The sequence below is a fragment of the Anopheles nili genome, chromosome 3 (genome assembly GCF_943737925.1).
Source record: "Anopheles nili chromosome 3, idAnoNiliSN_F5_01, whole genome shotgun sequence".
Lineage (NCBI taxonomy): Eukaryota > Metazoa > Arthropoda > Insecta > Diptera > Culicidae > Anopheles > Anopheles nili.
In genome coordinates this window covers 73,271,859-73,295,053 of record NC_071292.1, presented here as the reverse complement: position 1 = coordinate 73,295,053, position 23,195 = coordinate 73,271,859, and the positions used below count along the sequence as shown (strand labels likewise).

The 23,195-nt window shown below is 48.7% G+C and overlaps 1 protein-coding gene across 1 annotated transcript in view; it reads left to right on the top strand.

Annotated features, from left to right (window-relative positions):
* Positions 1-6,374: 6,374 nt before the first annotated feature.
* LOC128727828 (longitudinals lacking protein, isoforms H/M/V-like) overlaps positions 6,375-23,195 on the top strand; it is a 28,914-nt gene continuing 12,093 nt past the window's right edge. The window contains exons 1-4 of the mRNA XM_053821774.1: positions 6,375-6,548; positions 10,074-10,799; positions 10,902-11,213; positions 11,965-12,064. Coding sequence (XP_053677749.1) covers positions 6,375-6,548; positions 10,074-10,799; positions 10,902-11,213; positions 11,965-12,064 — 1,312 coding nt within the window. The remainder of the gene's footprint in view (positions 6,549-10,073; positions 10,800-10,901; positions 11,214-11,964; positions 12,065-23,195) is intronic.

Genomic DNA, 23,195 nt, shown 5'->3' with positions numbered 1-23,195 from the left:
CTCATACAGCCAGCCGTATTGGGTTTGAATCGCATGGGTGAAAAGTGAATTCGCTCGATGTGAATTATCCTTACAAATGTAAAAAAATACACACCTTTTCCACGAAACATTTAGCAATTTTTTGGGTGAATTCATCAGCATTTTAATCCTCGGAAAAGAGATCCAGCAACGTATTATTACCGACATTAAAAACCGTTACTGCATTTCACACCCCGCGGTCTGTGAACGCGTTCCAGCTTGCATGCGCTTTTTATGAATCTCTTTTTTTTTCCTTACTCCAATAAAATTGCTGCGCGGTGGTCAATCGTCGTTCGGTCGTCGTTGTTTCGCTTCTCGCGAGTTCACTTTCGTATGGCCCCTTTTTTTGTGTCTTCGTCTGATTCCCTTCGTATCGTTTTGTTCCTTCGCTCCCCGTTGTTGCATCCTTCAACCCCTTCCTTTTGGCCGTGCATTTTGTTTCCAACCGCCAGATCTCGGCGGCAGCACCACCATCGGTGGGCCCGCATGGCAATTGACGGGAAATTAAATGCCGCCCTTCCGAAACCAACACGAAAAAAAGGGAATAATATGAAGGGAGAGAACTGGTCGGAAAATGAAGCGTTTCGCGCCACCAGTATGCTATCATTCGTGCATTTTTTTTTGCTCGTGTTTCGTTGTTGCGTAAACCATTTCTTTGTCTCCCATGTTCGGTGTTGTTGGTTTGCGTTTCGCTTCTTCGCGTACCAGCATCGCCAGTGCTTCGCGTTCCACATGCCCTTGCATAAGAACGCATGCTTAAGAATGGTTCCGCTTGGCAAAACGGCCGGTTTTTTTGTGTGATGCCGCTTCGCTCATCCGGAGATGGTGCGTATTTGTCAAACGTTGCCCCGTTTGTTTTCGGGGACCCTTGTTTTTTTTGTTTGGTTCTGTTGTCCTTCTTGTTTCCTCGTCTGCTTCATCTTCCACTAATGTATTCATTGTTTCCCCCTGACGACTTTGGGCAGGGCGAGATATGCGACATGCATGTGGAGCGGTTTCAAATTATACCTTTTTTTAGGGTTTGGAAAAATGCGTTTAATTTAACTGCAAATCAAGGCAGCTCGTGTAAGAGAACTGCACGGTAGAGGGCACATGTTGGGGTTGTAAACGCCCCCCGGTCTGTTTGCCAGCGATAAATCAGTACATTTATATGCGTAAATATTGTGGTTTTATTTCGCCATACTCCGCGTGTTTATTTATTGCTAACGTGGGATTTGTTATTTTTTCCAGAAAGCGAAATATCTTTCACGAATATTTGTTAGGGAGCTGTATCGAATATAGACAAGTTGAGCCCTACAAAACTGCACATATTCCCTGTCTGGATCAATTGTCAGTTAAAAGGTATCTGCTCTTTACGGCGAAATCAAACAAAATTAGTAGCAAAAGTAAGCATAAAACTCTTTAACTAGCATCTTCTTTTTCGCGCTCGCGTTGAAGTTACAAGATGAAGTTTTTTAAGGCATTCTATAAAATGTTGTATTCGCAGCAACCCCTTACATACACACACATATACCACGTTGTCCGTAGGTAATATGACAAAAGTTTTCGTCTCCCCCGCGGCTTTCAGATCAAATGCCACCCCGTCACGTGCGCTCGTCCCCATATCCCCTGCGGGCGCAACTTTTCCCCGTTGCCAATCTGCGACCAATAAAAAGTTTGCAAATAAGATGTCGCCCGCGCGGTGAAACGATGGGGGTGGGGGTGGCAGGTAATCTTTTTGGCTCACCCCAGCGGTGAGGGTGAATGGTCGAAAAGGGGAGATGGTCCTGGTGGGTGAAATTCAATTTGATGCAAAGAAATGTCTCCTTGTGTAAGTGGAAAAGCGAGAGTGGTAGAGAGACAGAGTTGTGTGAGGAACAGAGAAAGAGAGAGAGAGAGAAAGAGAAATGATACGAGAGGGTTGGGAGCTGTAAAGGGGAAACTAAAGCGATAAAATATATACGTAAAACGTTCGCTGCCATAAACCATATTTTGTAAGTTCTTTTTATTTTATCCTTATCATGCTCTACGCAAGCAACAGAAGCCAGTGTGTGGGGTTGTGCGCCATGGCGGAACAGCACAATACGAGATGAGAGAGAAAGAGAGACAAAGAGGAGAGAGTCAATCAAGTCACGTTTGGGGGGTTGATAGCCAAAACGTACACGGAGGGTGGGTATGGAGATTTCATCCTTATCTCTGCGCTTTCTCAACCTCTCTTTCTCTTTCAGAGCCATTTTTCTCAGGAAGCTGCAGGGCACCATCATCGCTCTGTCACACGAGGACGCTTTTCTCGCGCCCACATACTAACTCGCGGGTGCCGGCGAGAGATAGCGCTCTCGTCCTGCGCGCACGTGTGTGTGTGTGTGTGAGTGTCCTTTGTTTGTTGCGAAAGTGCTCGCAAAAAGCGGACCGGAGATAAATGGATTCGAGACCGAAGTAAATTCATCTCTCCTCGCGTTCGCATGTGTGTGTGTAGGTGGGTGGGTGGGAGGAAAATTCGCCTTCGCAGACGTGTCAGAGAGCGAAAAGGACTCGCTTCGGTGGTGTATGTGTGGGTTTTGGGGGGTTTCCACACTTCCCACCAAAAAAAGGGGTGGTGTTGGTCGATGTTGTTTTTGGCGGACGCAAACAAGGCCGAAATTGTTGACTTTTAATTAAATTGTAACAGAAAATCGATACCACCACGGTTCTTCGATGCTTCCGGAGCCTGAACTCCAGAGGTGGATCAGGTTAACAACGGCGAGGTTTTTATGTGGCTCCATCCTTATTGGGAGCTGCTGCTTCGTTATGAAAGATTGTGTCGTGATGAGCGTTCCTTAGCAAGGATTTGAAAAGCCATATCCAACGGAATGTGCTTTGCCTTTTCGGTGTTCGATCACAATTATTTCCATTCCTTCATTACGGCACACAGTTCTTCGTCCGTCATCGATCAAAGTGTCACTTGAAGTCGTTCACCTCTTGGGACGGTCGTTCGACAGATCTTCAATTCTTTTATCAAGAAAAGCGATGCTTGTTGATTATTCACGCCGCAGCCCGCTGACATTAACCGCCAGAACTCATCGTGCTTTCGTTGGGTGTCTTTTTCTGCCACCGGTTTATCGATTACGTCAGATCCACACGAGCGTTCACGGACGTTCCGAGGCGAGGTTTTCACGAATGACATCACGGAGCCGCGTGCCGTTTTCGTGCTGCCGCATTTACCTTGACTTTCAAGATGGCGTGACCTTTCGTAGGCGAGCGATGGAAAGGGACCACGTGTGTGTAACATATGTTTTCTGCGCCCGCTTTAAGGCGTTTTGTTCCAGTGGAGCAGAGTTTTGTAGTGTCTAGCGTGCTTTGAGTAGTGTTCTTTCGTTTGTAAAATGTACATACATCTGGGCAAAGTGAACGAAAACGAAACCGCTGATGCCGCCCTGCTCAAGGCAGTGTGCTGTATATAAAGACAGGGCGTCACAGTACTCTCCTTGAGGCGCGCGAGTCGATCGTAGTATAGTCGGCATCGGCAACAGCAGCTGATGTGGTATATTATTTATTGCTCGCTTTTGTTTTGGTATGGGTGTACTTCGCCCGTCGGCGCACGCAGGCCGCCATCCGTGATGACGATGGCGTCATCTTTATGTTGCGATCATTTTTTTCTCGCCCTTTTCTTTGCTCCTCCGGTGGACGCCATCACTGATGTTGCTTCACTGGAAGCGGTTACTAGCAGCGTTGATGTATATTTTCCACCCGAGTCCCATCAATTACGGTACGCTTTCTTTTTCGCTTCGAGCATTCTAACGAACATTTAATGACGACCGCATCACACCAGACATGCTAAACCTACCGAGGTGACGTTCGCGGCCACTGCTTAACCTCGGCACCGCAGCTGCCGCCTGGTGTGTTGATTGTTTCGGGGCCAATTTGGGGCAACGTTTACGCCGGAGCAGGACGAGTTCCCACGAGACGCTCGGTGAACCCTTTGCTTCGGTTTTCTCCGCTCCAACCCGTAAAGGATGAACCTTATGCGAAGCAAATACTCCAAACAGGAGGAGGTTTGCTTCAATTAAATTCAATTTTGGTTACGAGTCGCAACGGGCGCGCATCCACAAAAACGGGACGAACTGCAAGGGCGCGTCATATGTATGGGTGGGGGTGTTTTATTAAATTTTGGCCCATCTCTTCGCTGGTCTGCCGTCCGACGGATTCTTAGAGAATTGATTGGTTTAGGGCAGGGTAAACTTTTGGGCAGGCAGGCTGGTCGGGACGAAACCGGCTCAACTGCAACGAGCGAAGTGTTTTACGACGCATAGTAAACTTGCTGCTGGCCCGCAACATTTCTTACAAGCAAGTTCTCGTTTCCAAGCCAGCGAGAAGCAGCGACAGGATAGGCATCATCTACCCAACCTCCCGCCGAAATGGCAAACTAGAAGTTTTGTTGAACTTTTGCTTGCCCAAACCGTTACCGCAGAACCCATTTAGGGTCGAGTTCCATTAGTGCAATTTCGGCACGTGTTTGTCGTGGGTATGCGTATGGGTGGGTGTATGTAAGACAAGGGCTACGGCAAGTAGTACCTCTGTAATATCGAGGCGTGTGTGCAGTGTTTGGACTAATGTGCAAAATTTAAATTGCACCGTTCGGTCGCTTGGCCATTTTGTCGGCTGTCGAGAAGGGTGGCTTCATGGGGGATGTTTTTCCTGCTGGCTCTGGAGAGCTGGACTAACAGCAGTGCAGTGGGCGAAATTGTAGCAAAAGAAAGCAAACGAAGACGGTGACTTTCACCCGCTCGAGTTGACCACTTTTACGGATGGCAAATATACGGCACACTTCACTTTACATCGATTTATCTTGCAACTCCCCGTTGAAGTATTTTGTCTTAAAAGACAGGATCTTTCTCGTTTTCCTTTTCACTTTTCCCGACCGTTCCCGGTCTGGCCTCTTTAGAGAGTCTATTTCGGTGCAACCCGCTACCGCCGTCCCATCGTGTCCCCTTTTATGTTTCCCCTTTGTCGTCCCGTTCGCTTCCGTTTCCAATTATATGCGTCCCGATTTTCGTTTCACCAAAAACCCCGTCCACCCTGGGGATGGTTTGTTGGGTTGCGCCGGTTGCCTGACGTGCCGTTGCCGTCTGGGGTAGGCATATGGTTTTTCCGGGGCACACATTGAACGTGATGCGTTGGCACAGCTGTGTGTACGTGTCGTACCCGGGCTGCGTGCAGAGCCAATCTGTGTCACTGACGGTGGCTTCGATTTCACTTTCCACGCCACGTTCCCCAGGCGCGGTCTGTGTTCTAGCGCTTTTGGGAAGGAGGTATACGACAGACGACATATTCGTTCGGTTTGGTGTCGTCTTCTGTTATTTACGACTACCGTCTCAAGGCACCGCCAACATGATGACGTCCACATGGCCAATGATAACACGATAAAGGCGAGGTTTGTTCGTTCTACTGGCTGTAGTGCGTGCTGCGTGCTGGGAGAGTTTTTCCGAGACTATTTGCTAACCGAGACGGTATTTGACCTGTAAGATAAGCATTTTTTGTTACAACTATGCGTATCTAACCCCTTGGTTATTTTGGCCTTGGTTCTAGGCGTGTTACAAAGTTGCTAAAGGTGGGTTCAACTGCTGCAAACGTTACACAGGACAGAGCAAAGCGACGCAAGAGGGAAACGACCGGAATTCGATACTGGAATGGTTGCGTGTAAATCCTGCGGGAGATGAGTAATTGGATCTAATTGGACACGATGAGATTGGAGATATTTCTTCTCAAATTATCGTTGCGAACGTTGTCCCAACACAAGATCGTATCGTGCCGGTGTGGCTGAGGGTTACGAATTTTACGATAAATTGAGTCGACAACATTTGTCAAGCCCGGGACATTATAGACAGCAGATAAATCTCTCGAAAAGCCGTGTTTCGGTCGCGCCATTTTAACGCCAGACGACATTTTCTCAATGATCCATTTCCAACGTCGGAAGTCGGGCCGTTTTCACTCCGGCTGAGCAGATTTTCTTATTAAATTTGTGGCGTTTATCGTCACTTTTAGGCGTTATTACATGATTCGCTTTGTGTTGCTGTAAACTAATTAAATCAATCCCTGTCTCGTTTTCTCCCTCAGGAAAAGTGCACGACGAACCGAGCGGACAGCAGTAAGAGGGAAAACCAACCCCAGGAGCAACGTCCCGAGGTCGGCCGCACGTAGAGTGTAGAGAAGGACCTCACGGTCACCGCCACAGCTTGAACCGGACTCGCTTCGTCGTCCGTCCGTCCGTACGTCGGAGCGTCGGACAAACCCCGTAGTCGCACGGGTAGACAAAACCCGACAGCCCTTCTCCCTGCCCACCTAGCTCCCTTCCCTCCAATCCTCCACCCGGCCCGGTTTCCACAAAAAACGGCTTGTGAATGATGTCCGTGCAGCAGTACTGTCTACGGTGGAACAACCATCAGCCGAACTTCATCTCGGTCTTCTCGACGCTGCTGCACAATGAGAGCCTCGTCGACGTCACGCTCGCCGCCGAAGGTCGGCAGCTGCAGGCGCACAAGGTCGTCCTGTCGGCGTGCAGTTCCTACTTTCAGGTAAGAGCCGGTAAAACGCAATCTGCGGCGTGTCGCGCTAGGGACGGCTAGCAAGCCAGCGTGGCGTGGTCGCTGGGGTGCTGCCAAATGCGTTTCCTTTCGTTGTTTGCTTATGGGTAGTTGATTGCGTTGGTACCCGGAGAAAAAAACACATCATATCCGATTGCACAAGGGGTCGCGCTGATTTGGCACGTGAGATCGTATCTACGGGTCGAAATTTGCCGTGAAATTTCGACTGCCTATTGCAACATTTTTTAATTTTCAACCGCCATTGGATAAACACAAGCGGGCTACATCCGCATTACGCACGTAGAAAAGGGATTGATCAATCACGCTGCAACCTAGCTGACGCTATTGCCAAAATACCGGAAAAACATACGCGAGGGATAATCACGCGCTTAGCGCAAGAACGCACACACAGTGCGTTCATGGCCCTTTTTCATTCGATTCAACAGCTCTTTTCCAGCGCTCCAATTTAAAGGATTACAGTTGTCTTTTCAGTAACGCGCTTGGGTTTTTATTGCGCGATTTGTATTGTTTGTAACAAAAAAACACCAGAAAGATTTCGTCTCATTATTAGCACAAATTGGATTGCATACCGTGTAATCTGATTAAGTTTACCATTTTTATTCAAACCGCTCCGATTCGGGAACGTTATAGCGCCCCCCCATCCACGTGCTTCGGCGAAACAACAGGACTCGTGTTACAGGACTCGGGTTGCAAATGCAAGGCGGCCTCCCCCACCTGGGAGGTGCACGATCAATTATTTTAATTGCAAACCTCCGTTTGAAGGTTTTCGGTGGTCGCCTTGGGGAAGAAGCGTCCGCCGGAGCCCTTTTCGCATTGGAGTCGCGCTCACTCGATCGAGCGAACGGATAGATTGTGGTGGCCTTGGCACCGGCCCAGGAAAGGGCTAAGGTGATTGAATTGTATTTTAATGTACAGGGCATGACGCCTGAATGCTGTTAGACATAGAGAAAGAGCAAGTGAGATGAGGTTTGGTCGCTGGAGAGAGGACTGATCGATTGATGTTCGTCCGTTTTTTTTGCTGGCTCGTTTCCCAGGTTGCAGCAGCGAATGTTGCTGGGGGGTTTTTCGATAGAATTAATGAAAGGGTAAAAGTGGCCTCCCTCGATTGCCCTATCGCTCGGCTGAGGAGGAAATAATTAAATTTCACCCGTAATTAAGTACCGCTTTTTCGCCCGCGTGCGACTCCGCGTCCGATTTCAGCCGGCCAATTGGTTCCGTTCGATGGTCGGGATCTGATGACATTCACCTGGGTCATTGGTGTGCGTGCGCTCATCCTCATGTCCTTTGGTTTCACTTTGGAAATTGAAATTCTCCCGAAAATGCTCCACACGAATCGTTTGTTCTGGCGGGAACTCGCAATGGTCGCAAAACCATGTGTCGACGAGGCTTGATTGATGCTGTGGAAAAAGGAACCGCACGTGGCTGCCAAACTCATCCTTCGACCGGCGAATCTTTCATCCCCATACCGTTACCCTGGCAGCCTTGCAGCCGGTGGTTTTATTCAAATTTATTTAGAATTCAATTCCAACATCCTTCCCACTTTATCCCTATCAAACGGAACCATCGTCCTTGTCGTCATCCTCTCCGGAAAGAACATTCGAAGTGGAAGATGACGCCTGCTCGGTTGCCTAATGAATTGCCTCCCGGAAAAGGGAGAGAACAACATTCCCACCGCGTGGCGGAATGCCGTTTTCTGCGCACGGCGATTTTGTTTCGCAAAACTCATCGCGTCAAATTGAATTGCACTAATGAGCGAGACACGCCGGCGTGTGCCAGGGTGGTTTCATGTTTCCAGGGGGAAAAACCTAACGGAAAGGGTGCAACAACGTCGACGAAAGGATTAAACCGTGTCTTTTATAACCCTCCGTAGCGGGGGGTTGATTGAAGGGTAAACTAGCGGATTCGGGAAACGCGGCGGGATTTTTAATGCCATCGCTATAATTTTGTGAGATTTTAGATAAAACTCCTCGCTAGCAGTGCCGTGAGAACGACGATCCTTGGCCGAAGATCACCCCACAGGACGCGGTGCGCCTATCGGTGGATGTATAATTGCGCCAGTAACCTTTTACGTGCTGGTTCCGTCACCGGATGCGTTCCGGTTCCCAAGTGACGGGTATTAATGACAAATGCGACTTTGGGAGATAGAAAATAATGATAACACACTCGTGCACGGTCTCGCCAACTCCGCTCCGGCTCATACAGATCTGTCGGATGCGGTGTCACAACAAAGATATAATACCAGGCGATAATGAGCTGGCTAATTAATCCTATACGCGCGCGTGCGTGTGTGTGTGTGGGTGCTATAAATAGGACATCATTCGAGCTCCGAGTGCTCGCGTGGTGTGCCGGTTGAAAATGGCAGCAAGCGAAGGATATCGATTTTTATATAGTTTATTTTTTATTCCACTCCCTCACGCACTAGGACGCGCCTCAAGTGTGCTAGTGTTAAATTGCTGTCAAGGATTATTTGAGCCGTTCGTCGTGAATGTGTGGCTCGCGTTTTTTGAGCCTCTGATTTGAAGGGGCCCGTCTTCGTACACCTTGTACGTTCCGAGTGCGTGTTTTTCCACGTTTCCCTCCCTCAATAGGGAGGGAAATTCACAAAGGCCGTGGTCTAGATTTGAGCAATTCCCGTGGGGAAAGTCCTGGGTCGTTTTTTTTCGCTTTTCGTTCTCTCGTTCGGTTGCATATTTTTCGGGTCCCCCTGGCTGGGCGAAGAAAAATATTCCCTTCCCTGGTCGCTTTTCTCGATGCTGCCCCTTTTGTGCCCCTATGCCGCCGGAATGGCATGCGATATCAAGGCTACATTTTCCCGGCATTTCGTACCTTTCGCCAGTGAGCCGGTTTGTGTGCGGAGGCTCGGATTGTGCGTGCCCTCCGAGTGCTTGGAGAGGGCACCGTTTTTCAACCGACATTTCGCCACCTCCTCGTAGGGGTCGCGAACCTCTGATGTCGCGGGAAAAGGGTACGCCGCGCGACCGGCACAAAGGGTGCGGTGTAGAATAATTCGTGAAAATTTTATCAACTGACAACAACCCACGGACGCCGGGGAAGGGTAACCTATCATCTCCCTGTTTTTTGGGTTCTGTTTTGCTTGGGTGAGAAGCTCGACGTTTCCCGAAGGGGGAAAAATGAACCGGTTTCCTTTTGGGAAGCACCCGACCGACCGACTGAGTGGCTTCAAATACTTTTGATCGGGTGGAAAATCCTTCCCTAGGGGCGCGCGCTCGCGTTGACGAAATATGTGTGCTTTTTTTTTATACACGTACTCTTATCTGCTCGCATCCCCATAATTCCACACAAAAAAAGGATATTGAATGGTTCGGATTTCCTCTTCGACTGGCGACACCCCGTGGTGGGTTGCGTAAAGCTGTTTGTTTTTGTTTCTCGCCTGTTTCGGCCATCGGCGTGGCCTACGACCTGCCATCGTTGGGATGTCGACAATTTCCACCGAACCGAAACATCCGGTACTGACGTGTGTACGTGTCGTTTCAGTCGCTGTTCACCGCCAATCCCTGCCAGCACCCGATCGTGATACTGAAGGACGTGCAGTACAACGATCTGAAGACGATGGTCGACTTTATGTACTACGGCGAGGTGAACGTGTCGACGGAACAGTTGCCGCAGGTGCTGAAGACGGCCGAGATGCTCAAGATCAAGGGCCTGGCGGAGATGCCGGATGCGTCAGCCGTCTGTAAGGCGGACCTTAGCAAGCTTGATCCGAGCGAGTTGCTGCAGGCGGCGAATGTCATCCCTGGTACGCCCGCTGACGCGATATGGGGCAGTGCCGAATCTCAGCAGCAAGCGCAACAGCAGCAGCAGCAGCAACACCAGCAGCAGCAGCAACAACAGCAGCAGCAACAGCAACAGCAACAGCAGCATCAGCAACACCAGCATGCACAGCATCACCAGCAACAAGCGCAACATCAGCAACAACAGTATCACCATCAACAGCAGCAGCAGCATCAGCAGCAGCAACAACAACAGTTGCATCAGCAAACGCAGCAGTTGAGACGAACGCCCTCCCCAACGATAAACATGTCACCCGCGGCGCGAAGGAAACGGTTACGAAAGACATCAACCGGATCCGGTATGTTATCAGCCGAGCGGCTTCAGCAGCAGCAGCAACAACAGCAGCAAGCCGCTGCAGCAGCAGCTGCCGCAGCCGCTCAACAACAAGCGGCCGTCGTGGCCGCAGCAGCAGCCGCTGCTGCAGCAGCCGCCCAGCAGCAGCAGCAACAGCAGCAGCAACAGCAACAGCAACAGCAGCAGCAGCAGCAACAGCAGCAGCAACAACAGCAGCAACAGCAACAGCAACAACAGCAACAACAACAGCAGCAGCAGCAGCAGGCAGAAGAGCAGCAACACGCTGCGAGTGCGGACGCGAGCACGTTAAATCTCGTGCCCCATCTGCACATTCAGCAGCAGGTAGACAACATATCGTACGGTACGGCGACGGCAGGACACGAGGCGTTAGCGCTGGGCGCTGCCGCTGCCGTCGCAGCAGCAGCAGCCGCCGCCGGCAACAACATCCGCATCATCAAGGAAAGCCCCAGCTCGGAAGTTGACCAGCAGCAGCACGAATCGTCACAGGAAAGCGTGGACGAAACGGGACACCACATGCCGAGCATTATCGTACGTATGAGAGTTGACCTTGTTTGGGGATGAGTTGTGCAGGATTAAGAGCGAGATTCAGATAGGTAACAATGGCCAAGTAGTTACCGTTCAATCAAACAGGACCCGGGTGCGGTTACAGACGTCCCATTTCGGCTTCTGTTGTGTCTCGGTTTGCGGTTAACCGGGAGTAACGCAGAAGCGTTTTGTTGGGACGCAACAATGTGCGGTTTCTCGTTGATCTCGTGTGCAGCCAGCGTTTCCTCAGCACCGATGGTAATTTTCGGTTTTCAACGACATAATTGTTGGAAGATGAGTCGCATTCGTAGCACTAATGGAATGCTAATTTCACGTCATGTCACATGGAACGAACTAATCGTGTCTTTGCCGTGGTTGATGCAACCGATGGCAGTTGAAAGTCATAATGTATTAAACTCTTCGAAAGTTGAAGAGAAGCTAACGTTAATATGAATTTCATTTCATTTTAAACCTTACAAAAGAACATGTATATTCTTACGAAAATGATGAACAATAACGTGGAAACCTTTTTTTTACTAAGCGGGATCCTGAAATGTTCGCTTTCAATGAACAGGATGAGAAATTTTAGCAGACTGGTTCTACCAAAACTCCAAGGTTGACATAGATGAAACGAAATAATGCCCTTTCGAGATCCCTCTGTTTGTTATCCTCTACTCCGTGGTGATGATGAAAAAAACTTGGCCACAAAAAAAAGGAAGTTCAAATCAATCAACGCCTTTGTTTGCCTTTGCAGAAAACGGAAGACCTGAGTGGGGTTCCGCAGACCATACCGATGGACATCTCGACGACACCGGCGGCCGTCAACATAGCGCAATCGCAATCGCAGCATACCGGTAAGTGGCCGACAGCCAACCCAACCACAACACGCACAAATTCCTTCTCCGTGCGAGGAAGGACGAACGACGTCCGTCCAGCCGACCCGATGGTGCCAACCGGTCGTTCGTCCTTTCTCCGCGCGTTCATTGTCGCCCTGTCTCTGTGGAACCTTTCTATCCTCGCCCGACTACTCTTTCGTCTTAATTCAGCCTCATCTCTCGCTCTTGGCGGCACCTTCGATCCGGAGGTGCCGTTCTGCTTTCCGTTCATATGCTCATATTGTTTAGTATACATGTGTGTGCGTGTATGTATGTATGTGCGTGTGTGTGTGGGTTTATGTGTGCTTGCGTTTATGCAACGCGTCGGCTGCCACATCCTGGAAGGAGAAGACGGTTCAGCATCACCCTGGTGGTCAGAGCTCATTTCTGCAATCATCTGTGTCGTTCGTTACCATGCCATTTGTCATCTTAGCTATGGAACTAACAAGCGCGCGCTGTTCGCATTCAAATCTGCTCCGTTCGCATCATCATTATTCGCATCATATCATTTGAAAGGTTTTCGAACCCACAAAAAATACAAACGAGGCTTATTAGCGAGGGCGTCTGTGTCATCGATATTGTAACGCGCTTCAGTTTTTACATGTTTCCGATGTTCCCGCAATTGTTGTAAAAATTTTCTACATTTTTTATGTTGTTATATCACGTAAATGTGTAGTGTGTGTGTGTGTATGTGTGTTTTTGTTTCATAAATACTATTCTCCCAACATATGTAGCGGGGTAATGTTGGCTTCCGTTCACTCCATCTCCATCACGAGCCAGGCATGAATCAACGCCATTTCTACAACGAGCACCGGGGGTTGAAGTGATCGTTATTAATTTCGATGTTTGGTGTTCCGTTTTCACTTCCCACCAGCGCAAGACGTGCCTGTGATACTGTGTAGGCATTGTTTCTTCGTCACACAGATGTCGCACGCGTCACGAAGTGTAATCCATAGCCGCTTGTCAATTGAATTTCCTCACAAAAATGCAATTAGTGCTGGTGGATGGTGTATGGTGATGGATTATTGAACTAAAGCAGAAGGAGCAGCATAAAAACGGGCGCGTTTCACGTTAAGCGGTAAAAACGCCCGTTGTATGTTGGTTCCCTCCGGCGGCGGGATTTCAGTCCGATTGCCGGTTCGGAATATGTGTCCTATTACACGCTTCATTTGCGACGAATGGCGGTACCCGTTCGGAAAACTGTGGACGCCGTCGTGTGTTTGTTCAGCTTTTTCCCGCTGGTGAAAAACGCGTGTTACGCACACCGAACGGTTGCGAATCCGTTGCGGATAATATGCAAACGAATGGCTGCGGTGCATTCGCCAGGTAGTGGTAGTGGTTCATTTTCCCGTCCATGCGATGCATGTGTTTAATGAGACGCACTGAAGTCACCCTTAGCCCGCAGCCGTAACAACGAAACGAAATCAATCCCCATCTCAACGAGTTTCGTCCTTTTTTTATGCAACGCATGGGGGAGAATGGGTGGGATTTTGAAATTCGTTAACACTGAAAGGGTGCTGCGTTTCGTTTGGAAAACCGTTGCAACGAAACGCGAACGGCACCTATAGGATGCTGTTACTAGGGTGTGGCAAGTAGACATTGATTAATTTCTCTGACCGTGGCCGCATGACCTGCCACCGGGAGGGTGGTGAGGAGGCACCATTTGAGAATTTGCACCAATTTAAATTCGCAAACCCTAAGCAGGGGATTATTTTAATTAATCTACCATGCAAATGTAGCGCCATTTTCGCTGGCCCCCTACAGAGAAGAGGGTGATACTTGAAGTGTTTCAGAAACACCCTAACGATGCATTGAAATATTTCAAACCCTGCACACACGAAAACGTAATATAGATTGCAATGTCTAGACAGGTGCCAGCTTGATCCTTGAAGCAGGGTTCAAAGCATAAATATAAAAAAGTAAGCTAGCGTAAAATTGTGTGAGGCTATGGAAGAAAAAAGCCGAATAGAAAAAGGACAATGTTGGGTCAACCAAAACCCGCACCGAAGAATAAAGAAACAAACGATCGAATCAAACAATACCGGCTAAGTATAATTGGATAATAACACCCGGTCGCATGGTTCGCAGAATCATTCATTTCTGGCTCGTTTCTGGTCTGGTTTGTCAGAGGAAATGATGATGCACAAATCGATTCCCCAATATAATTCCTTCCGACCTTTCCGTGTTTTTCTCTCCCCTACGTGACCATGAGCTGCACGTTATCTCCTATGCAGTTTCCCAAACAAAGCAAAGCAATCCAAGCCGAGGCAGAAAAAAAAACGCATTCGGCACGCCACGTTCAAATCAGGATAAACGGAATGAAAAATAGCACAACGAAACACGGAAGGGCAGCAGCAAAAGCGAAATCCAAAAGCCCACCGTCCGGGTGGAAAATACGGTACAAACAAAATAAACAAATACCGCGAAATTTGCTACGCCATCGGTAAACAATTTTCATTTCCCAAGTTTTTCTCCCCATCTGTTGTCAGAGAGAGAGAGAAAGAGAGAGACAGAGCAATAGAGAGCGCTCGCGTGCGTCACAGTGTGTCCGTGTGGCCATTGTAACCTCACAAATGGTAGGGATGCGGAACGGCGCATAGATTATTGGAATATATTGCATTTTCGGACGGGGCACATTCGCCTCCCGGCGTGTCCTTATCAGCATGCGTATGCGCGTAAGTCCTTCGGTCGCCGTTTCCAATCGCACACATGCACACGCGGGCTTAGTATGCGTGGAATGCAAACTGATTAAAATTCGTTTCGAATAGTCATCAGCACCATTAAGCCGGCCCCTGCAATCATCGACAGCGCCTTGCCAATCCCCCAACTTCTAACCCCCTCCACCCCCTCCACTCCTTCCTCCCTCTCCCCTGCTGATGGTGGTAGGGATTTTCCACTGGCCATGTGCAGAGCTCCCGCGTGTCCTGCCCATCGCGAGGGGGAACACGCTGACGCTAATGATTGTTGATGGGGGAATTGGCGCTTCAGGCGAGCTCGCGCGCGTCTGTGTATGTGTGTGTGTGTGTTTGTGTCCGGTTCGACGGAAGGGCTATCATGCTAAGGGCTCGCACACCAAGCCAGCGTTAAATTGTTGCCCGTTTTGGATCGGACGACGGTTCGTCCGGCTTTTTCGTCGATTGGCCGGGGCTCGTTCGTTGAGGTTGAGGGAGATTTCCACCCCCAACGCGAGTGGAAGGGTAGTTTGGGTTGGCGTTTGTAGGGACAAGCCAGTCCAGGGGGGACGCGAGACAACGTGTGTGTGCATTCTGAAACATTGACGGTTTGCTTCGAGAGCTGAGAGGATTGGAATGGATTTGTAACGCTCCTTCTGCCTGCGACGCCCTTGTGCCACTGTGGAAACTCAAAACCGCGCTTTTCCTCATTTCCTTCCATATCGCTCCTTCCCTCCACGGGCTTACATTCCGTGACAGCAGCAGCAGCGGACGAACAGCCGTGCAAAGCGCTATTTTCACGCCTTTTCTCTCTATCTCTCGGGAATCCCCCGGGGATGGCGTGGCATGTCATCGGATTTCAATAAAATAGCTCCTTCCCCGAAATGGCCGTTTGGGCAAATATCGATCGATCGCCAGGGGTGGAGGAGGACGCAAGGGCGACCACGGTACGCGAGATAATGTAAACGGTGTGCATCCGCTTTCGGAAACCATTCTTCATGTCCCTTCCCTAGCCCAGATCCCGAATGGCACGTACCGTGCCGATATTGACACCGATTAAATTGGACGAGCGCTCGATCCGCTGACGATTGGCACGCTGACGGTGCTCTTTGGATGCAATTTTGAGCGTGGCACATAAATTCGCGCGCGCGGTACAAAAAGAAAAGACAAAAAATAAATGCTTTTAATATAAATACAATGTAAATTGACAGTACGAAATGGGTTCGCTTATATCCGGTACCCCGAATCGGTGCGAGTTGGGAGCAGCAAGTGAAAAAATATCATATTCTATTCCTGACACTTGGACCAATTGTACCCAATTCCAAAATGACCTTTTTTTGCCCATTAGCACTACATTCTTCCTGATCCCTGTTAGAACTTTTTTCTACATCGGTGCGCACACCTCTCGGTTGGAATTCACGTGGTAATGGGATTAATACAAAAAAGTGCTACCCATTGTATATGGCAGCATTGGAAGGATTAGGCAGCAGCAATTACACCAAAATTATTACAATCGATTGGAATTGAAATTCAAGATATCACCAATTATTTGCAGACCTTTTTTGCTCACCCCAAGAACATCGATTGGAAATGTAACTCGCGAATGTTCGCCCCAAAACCCCCACCAATGGGCAGTAGAAGCTCGTTTTTTTCATCATCGTCGAACATTTCCCATATTTTATCTACAATTTGCCGTCACGATTATGCTGGCTAGATCGTTCCGGTGATAATGATAGGCGTGTGGGTTTGTGCTTTTTTTCTCTCTCTTAAAGACCTACTTGGGACGGTTGGAAAACAGTAAAAATCCCTTCGTATTGCACCACCGAAGCGCAAAGGCGTGCAAAACACGCGTCGCGTCCGTGTTACATCGCTTTCAACACATCGTTTTTGTAGCGTCCTTTGAAGTCCTTCGCTTGCCCCATCACATTCACGACCCGTTTTGCGTTGATCGTCGCCATTCAATCGAGGAATAAGGAACGAGGAATAAATATTAAAAAAAAAAATAAAAATAGAAGGGCACTCTGCGCGGCGGGTATATCATCACCAGAAGGCAAAACCGCCCATTCCATCGCGTCGGGCTAGGAGAACGACGGGAAGGCACTTTATTTGGAGTGCGCACCCTTTCACCACCACCTTCCACCCGGGCTTGTTCGTGTTTGTTTGCGCTGGCTTTTCGACAGGCCCATTCCCCAGCGATAAGGGTGAGCTAAAAGGATCGGGAAAAAGGGAAAGGTGTTGCGTGGGCGGCTGGCACGCTCCCCGACCATTACACGAGTCCCGCCCGATCGATTTTTATCTTCCTCGGCCTTAAAAAAAGTAGCTGATGGATCTGACAGCCTCTCAATTGCCTTTCGAAGGGCGTGCGTGTGTGTGTGTGTGTGTGTGTGGGTATGTGAACGCGCCATAAAGGGCAGAGCAGTTAGGGGACGGAATCAACTGCATATTAATTTACGTATTTGCTGGAGTGTGATGCGGGAGAGAGGAGGGAGGAAAATATCGAATCTGTTTTCGGAATTTGTCATACAATTTTTGTGCGACGAGCTTAGTTAGTGACAGTGTTTAAAAATGTGTTTAAAATTATTCATAGCTCATGCATGCATTAAAATATTCATTGTGGAAGACGACTCCCAACTTCTCCTTGCATGATAGCGAAAATTCTTCCCAACCGCTTATGCAGTTGTGTCCTGAAATTTATTTATTTTCACTCTTCACTCGCTACTCCATCAGCGTTGCGTACTCGTTCCAGTCCTTGGGAAGGCCTTTTTCTGCCTGCTCCTCCTTCACGAGAGCGTGCCCGGCTGAAGGTGTCACATTTTTCAAGCCCAAACCTGTGTCATTCTGGTCACCCATTTCGACCGGAAGTAGCTCATTTGAAAAGGGAGATGTGCGAAATGACAAAAAAGAAGGAAACTCGAAACATCGTGCGACACGATGGATAGCTTCGATACTGATTTATTATGCATCATGGATGGGAGCTGTAATTTTTTCTCTATCGTGATTTTATTTAAAGAGAGATAGTAGGGACTCCCGCAAAGCACACCACGCCGCGTGGGGTCATGGGGATGGCAGGAGATAGCGTGTGTGTGTGTCGGACATTGATGTACGATAATGTGAAAGGCGAATCGTCGCGTGTTTTCCGCCATTTCCTTCCACATTATCCTTGCTATCTGGCCGTTGTCCTTTTTGTGGTTGTAACTTTTTTTTTGGGTATTTTCCTCGAAAAAATCGATACGGAAGAACATTTTAAATCCAGACCAAGCACGCTGTGAAACACGGACAAATAATAGAATGTAGGGTTGTTATTTTTTTTTGGGTCGAGTGTAGTGTGAAGTAATTAAAATCCCAAACACGCTATCACTTTCAGTTGCTCCTACCACAGTCGAGCACCACAAAAGGACGTGTTTACGAACGTTTTGTGTCGTATCCTTGGCGCCGGGTATCCTTAAAGACGGGTGTTTGCATATTGGCATGGCAAACACCACCACGTTCCGGAGCACGGTAGTAGGGATCGGGTGGTGCACAGGACGACGCACAAATCCCGCTGAAATGGAGCATCACATCCCGGGCGTCAGTTTCGTTCGCAACCGTCATTAATTCCACGATCCCTGAACACACATGCACCAGGATGGCAAGCAAGGACGGCACCAAGGATGGCGGTGTCCCGTTGCAGTGTGCTGCCGTATAGGTCTAGCCCTGGCACCCAGATACAGATGGGAACCACAGAACCGTCGGTAGAGGATGATTTGTCAACGTTTTTGGGGTACCGTACGGCTCATTTCGGGCAGCACACGTCGAGCTAATCCTGCCCGACGCAGGATGACACAGACGGCCGTGTGCCGGGGAATAATTTGATGTGCTGAGAGACGCCAGCCTGGACTTAGCAGCGGAAAATACCATCGGGAACGATGTACTGGTATGGATTGTTTTCTCCTCCGGTGCATGGTGGCATTTATGAGCGATTATGCAGGGCTGGAGAAAAGTATGACGCAAACCTGGGGGTGATGTGTTCGTTCTCCCTCTCGTTGGGTAACAAGCAATCACGGGAGTACGTAAAGCTAGTGGGTGCAATCGATCGAAGGACTGTATTTTTTTGGCATGAAAAACGCCAGATACTTTAGCTGTTGAGTGACAATTAATCTGCTATTGTAAGCGATTAGCCCGCCCGTTAAGCCTGATAAATCGATGGGATGGGATGACGGAACGAATCGGTGACGGTGCCAGCTGCTGGCGAATAAGCTTTATAAATCGAGAGCACGCGCAGCGTCGGGATTCAATTTTGCTGGATGGCATTGATTTTTGGACGGGGAAAACCGTTGCATCTTAATGGGAAGCAATTTGTTTGCTTTTGTCTCAGCTTTAATGAAATTAATTTCTCGATATTGCATTTATACCGCAACAATCGAGAGGCCCAAGCAACACAAAACGGCAGTGAACATGGACTCAGGAAACGAAATTAAAATTTTATAGCAAAACGGTAAAAAGAAAACGCAACGGCTTTCCGAAACCATTCACGTGTGGGTGGAAAAAAAGAAACAAATAAAGAAGCAAAAAAAGGGAACGATATTCGCGGAAAAGGGAAGCGAAGCCACGGGCATCGAACATGGGGATGATGGCGTTTAATATAATAATTTATTCCAGCGAATGTAATTAAAATCAGACACGTGATGATGGGACCGGATTTTCGATCCCGCCTCTCCCGCCACAGAATTGACCGGTTGGGGGCTGGTGATGGTGATGGTCGCTGTGTTTTATTAAATTGGCCCTTGAGTGTATTCAAATTATGTTGATATTAAAAGCAGGCGTTGTTGGAGTGCAGTAACACCACCGTCGGACTGTACTCCACATTCGCTACACCACCGGTGTCGGGTTGAATAAGCAGAAAATGCCCGCGGTAAAAAGGGTTGGCGGCGTGATACAAAATTAAAATGGGCTAAAAGGTATTTACTCGTGTTTTGTCTTGCTTCGGGTTCACGCGCATCCATGCGGAGCTATGTTTAAAATCGGCTTTTTTTGTGGGTTGCTGGCCGTGCATGTTTGCCATTACGAAACTCCAAATATTTTCCTTTTCCTTTCATCGCAATCAACGATGCATTAATGATGACAAATTCTAACGCATGAATTAAAAACCACAGCGTTGAAGAACATAAAAGGATGAAAGCGCGTATTCAGCTGCTTCGGAAATATCGTGCCTCTTGCCTTATCAAACACGAACGGTCGGAAATTGAATTTAAAGCGGGAAAGAAACAACATAAATTTGCTTTAAAAAAGAGCTATAAAATTCCAACCGGACCAACGCCAGCGGGTATGTCCATCTGGTAATGAATTCGGTGTGTGGTTGCGTACAAATGTCCCATTCCCGCTGTCTCGTCATAGCCCTTGGGCGTGCAATAAAAAATAGGGGCCCCGTTTTGGGCGTTGTTTTCGCTATGTTATTCATTTAATTTTCCACCCGTTTCGTCCAAACTATAATCATTATTGTATGCAGTTTCCGCGCGAATCGATGTGTGTGTGTGTGTGTGTGCGGGTGGAAATTGTGCCCATGCACGTGTAGAAATGTCTGTGTGTGCGCACGTGCCTTATCCTGTCCATAAATTCCACACCCATTTTCTCACCCCGTAACGTCCCTTTCGTGCCCGCGAGTAGAAGCATGGTGACCCCATGCTCAGGCGGGAAGGGATTATTTCGGGGTCGTTCGGTTTCATTCGATTCTGCAAACCACCTCCCGTTTCCTTTGCTTCCTCTCTTAGCCGTTTTCGCCCCACGTGTCCCATGCAAACACGAACGAATAAGCGCCATTAACGTCAACTACCAGGCGGCTCCATGCTGTGCCATCCTGTTTTGGCGGCATTTTTATTCCGTCCGGGATGGTCGCCAACGGGAGGCCGGTGGGTTTCCCTTTAATTTGGCTTTTATTTTATTCATTTCCATTCGCGCGAGTTTACCCCACCCGTTCCCTACCTTCCCCTCCACCCCCAGCCTCCCTTTTCTTCGCCAGCCTTATTCGGCAGCGGAATGGCTTGGCAAAGGACTCATTCGGCACGCCGCACTCTCGTAGCCTTATTGCGCGTTGCGTTTCCGGAGGCATTTTCCGCCGGTGCGCGCGTTTCCTAAATCCCGGTCCTCATTTGGCGCGGCCTGATTGAAATGTTATTCAAACCGCGCTCCTTCGCCATTCGTCTGCTCTAGCCACACCCCCACACAGGCGTCCGCGTGGGCAAATGGCCGTGTTCGCTTTCCACATCACTTCATCAGGTTTGGTGCTGAATTTTTACTACTATTATTATTGCTGCTGTCCAGGCGCGCTTTTTGACATCGGCCTGTTTGGTGGCTCCCGCAATGACCTCCTCCCTTGCCCACGGGGACATGAGCATGGAGCTCATTAAAATAAAAATTCAAATACGCCCTGGGTGTTTCGGGGAGGTTAAAATGGCCGTGAACGGCGCGAAAATCGCTGAAAACGGAACCGAAGGTCCGTAAACTGACCACTCGGTGGGTGGAGGGCTGAATTCACTGGTGCCTAGCCACCCACGCACTGGGTAGAAAGTTGTTGGTTGTGCTGGTTTTCGTTCGCGACTTGTGCCAGGATATTTCGCACGCGCGGGTTTCCGAGGGTTCTTTTCCGTCAAGCTAAACCACACCGAATGTGGACAATCAATTAGTACGTACATGGGTGTGTGTGCATTACGTTTTGGACCAAAGTGTGTGACGAAAGTAGGTCCAGGTGGGGCTTTCCTGCATAATCAACTCAAACGTTGGTGGGACTTGCCTGTTGAGAGCAGCCCCCTTAACGAAACTTTTGTGAATGCTTGTTTGCTGATTTGGGTTACTTTTTTTTCACGTGCCGAAATGTTCCCACAAAGGAAGCTAATTTCCTCGATTTTGTGGGTCAAACCTAGCTTCTTGGAATCAAATTAAGAAATTTATTCCGATTGTTAATTATCAAGGGCGGAGAACGTAAACAGGACACACTCTGCGGCGGTTTGTGCGAATCGTTGGAGGGCATTTGGGTGACATCGAACGTCATAAAACGTGTGGAATGATTTATAGGACCTTCCCCAATCGGTGACGCAAAGGCTGATGGATGTCGACTCCCATCACCGAACGCCTGCAATGCAGCAAGCCCTACTTTATCGAAGGTTGACGTATTGTTTTATCGTCGCCCACCACCTTCCCATGGTCAGTTATCACTCGAATGGGTGGTGTTTCTTTGGCGCTTAATTACACCTTCATTCGGTGAACGATTACGCTTGGGTGTTGCAATATTCACCACATTATGTATTCCACTGCCACTCCACGTTAGTAGGTGCTCGGAAAATGCCAATCTCTTTGCAGGTACGGTAATAAGCTTCCGACAGTGGCACTGCTCCTTCTCGCTGGGTCTGCAAAAGATTATGCAAAACCAATCGACAGGCACGAGGGCGTTGCATCATTTCGTCACCGGCTTCTGGCATTCATTGCCGGAAGGAATGGAATGGCGCAAACATGCACGTTCATCAAACGAGGGATCTGCCAACGGTTGTCAACGCGCGATGACCTTTTTTCCCCCGGGAGGCGTAGGTTGATGGAAAAAAGAAAATGTAAAGCCAGCAATGGGAATAATAACAACGGGATAAAATAATCTAACACACAAACAACGTCAGCGTTGTGCCACCGGTGTGGCAATCCGTCGAAGGGGGACGCGACAGTCGTAATTGCAACGTGCGCAGTTTTGTGTCCCCTTTCGAAATGGGTGCGCTTAGGAAGCAGGATCCGTTGGGTTGGGAGGACTTTGTAAGATGCGCATTTTCCAGTGCTGGAAGGGAAGAGCGGAGCGAACACCAATCCGTCGAATGGAGTAGGGAAATCCAATCAAGTTTTCTTGGTACTCAAGAAAGGACATCTAAGTAGACGTGGCCATTTTGGGGGAGGAAGAAGTTTTTGGGTAACGTCGGCTAACTGAAAGCAAGATTATATTACGGAAAAAGCATTTCGTGGCTGTTTTTAGTGAAAGTTTCAATGCCCTCAAGTGTCAGCTTTTGTTTGCATAAATTGAATTTTCCACCATTGAGCGCAATGTTTTGGCTGGTGCATACTTATGTTCACCGTCTTAATATCTCTTTGGCTATTCTGTCTGAAAACTCACCCCTAAAGCAGGTGGTGGTATGACGAACAACCGGCTCGTTATTGGACGGCTTCGGTGACATGCGGTTCGAGGGAATAAGCTTGACCAAAAACGCACCCCATATCGGTGCTGCCAGTTGCATATAGGACGTGCGCGTGTATGTTTGGGGTAAGGCTTCATTGCGGCCTCCACTTTCTTATCTCGAGAAGTCACCGAAACAAGCCACTGCTTTTCCATTCCAATCATGGCTGATCGTGTCCAGTCGCATTTTTTTTTCATTCTTCTAACGTCTTTCCCCTATTAGTCGGGATTTTGCATCCAACACAACACAAGCACT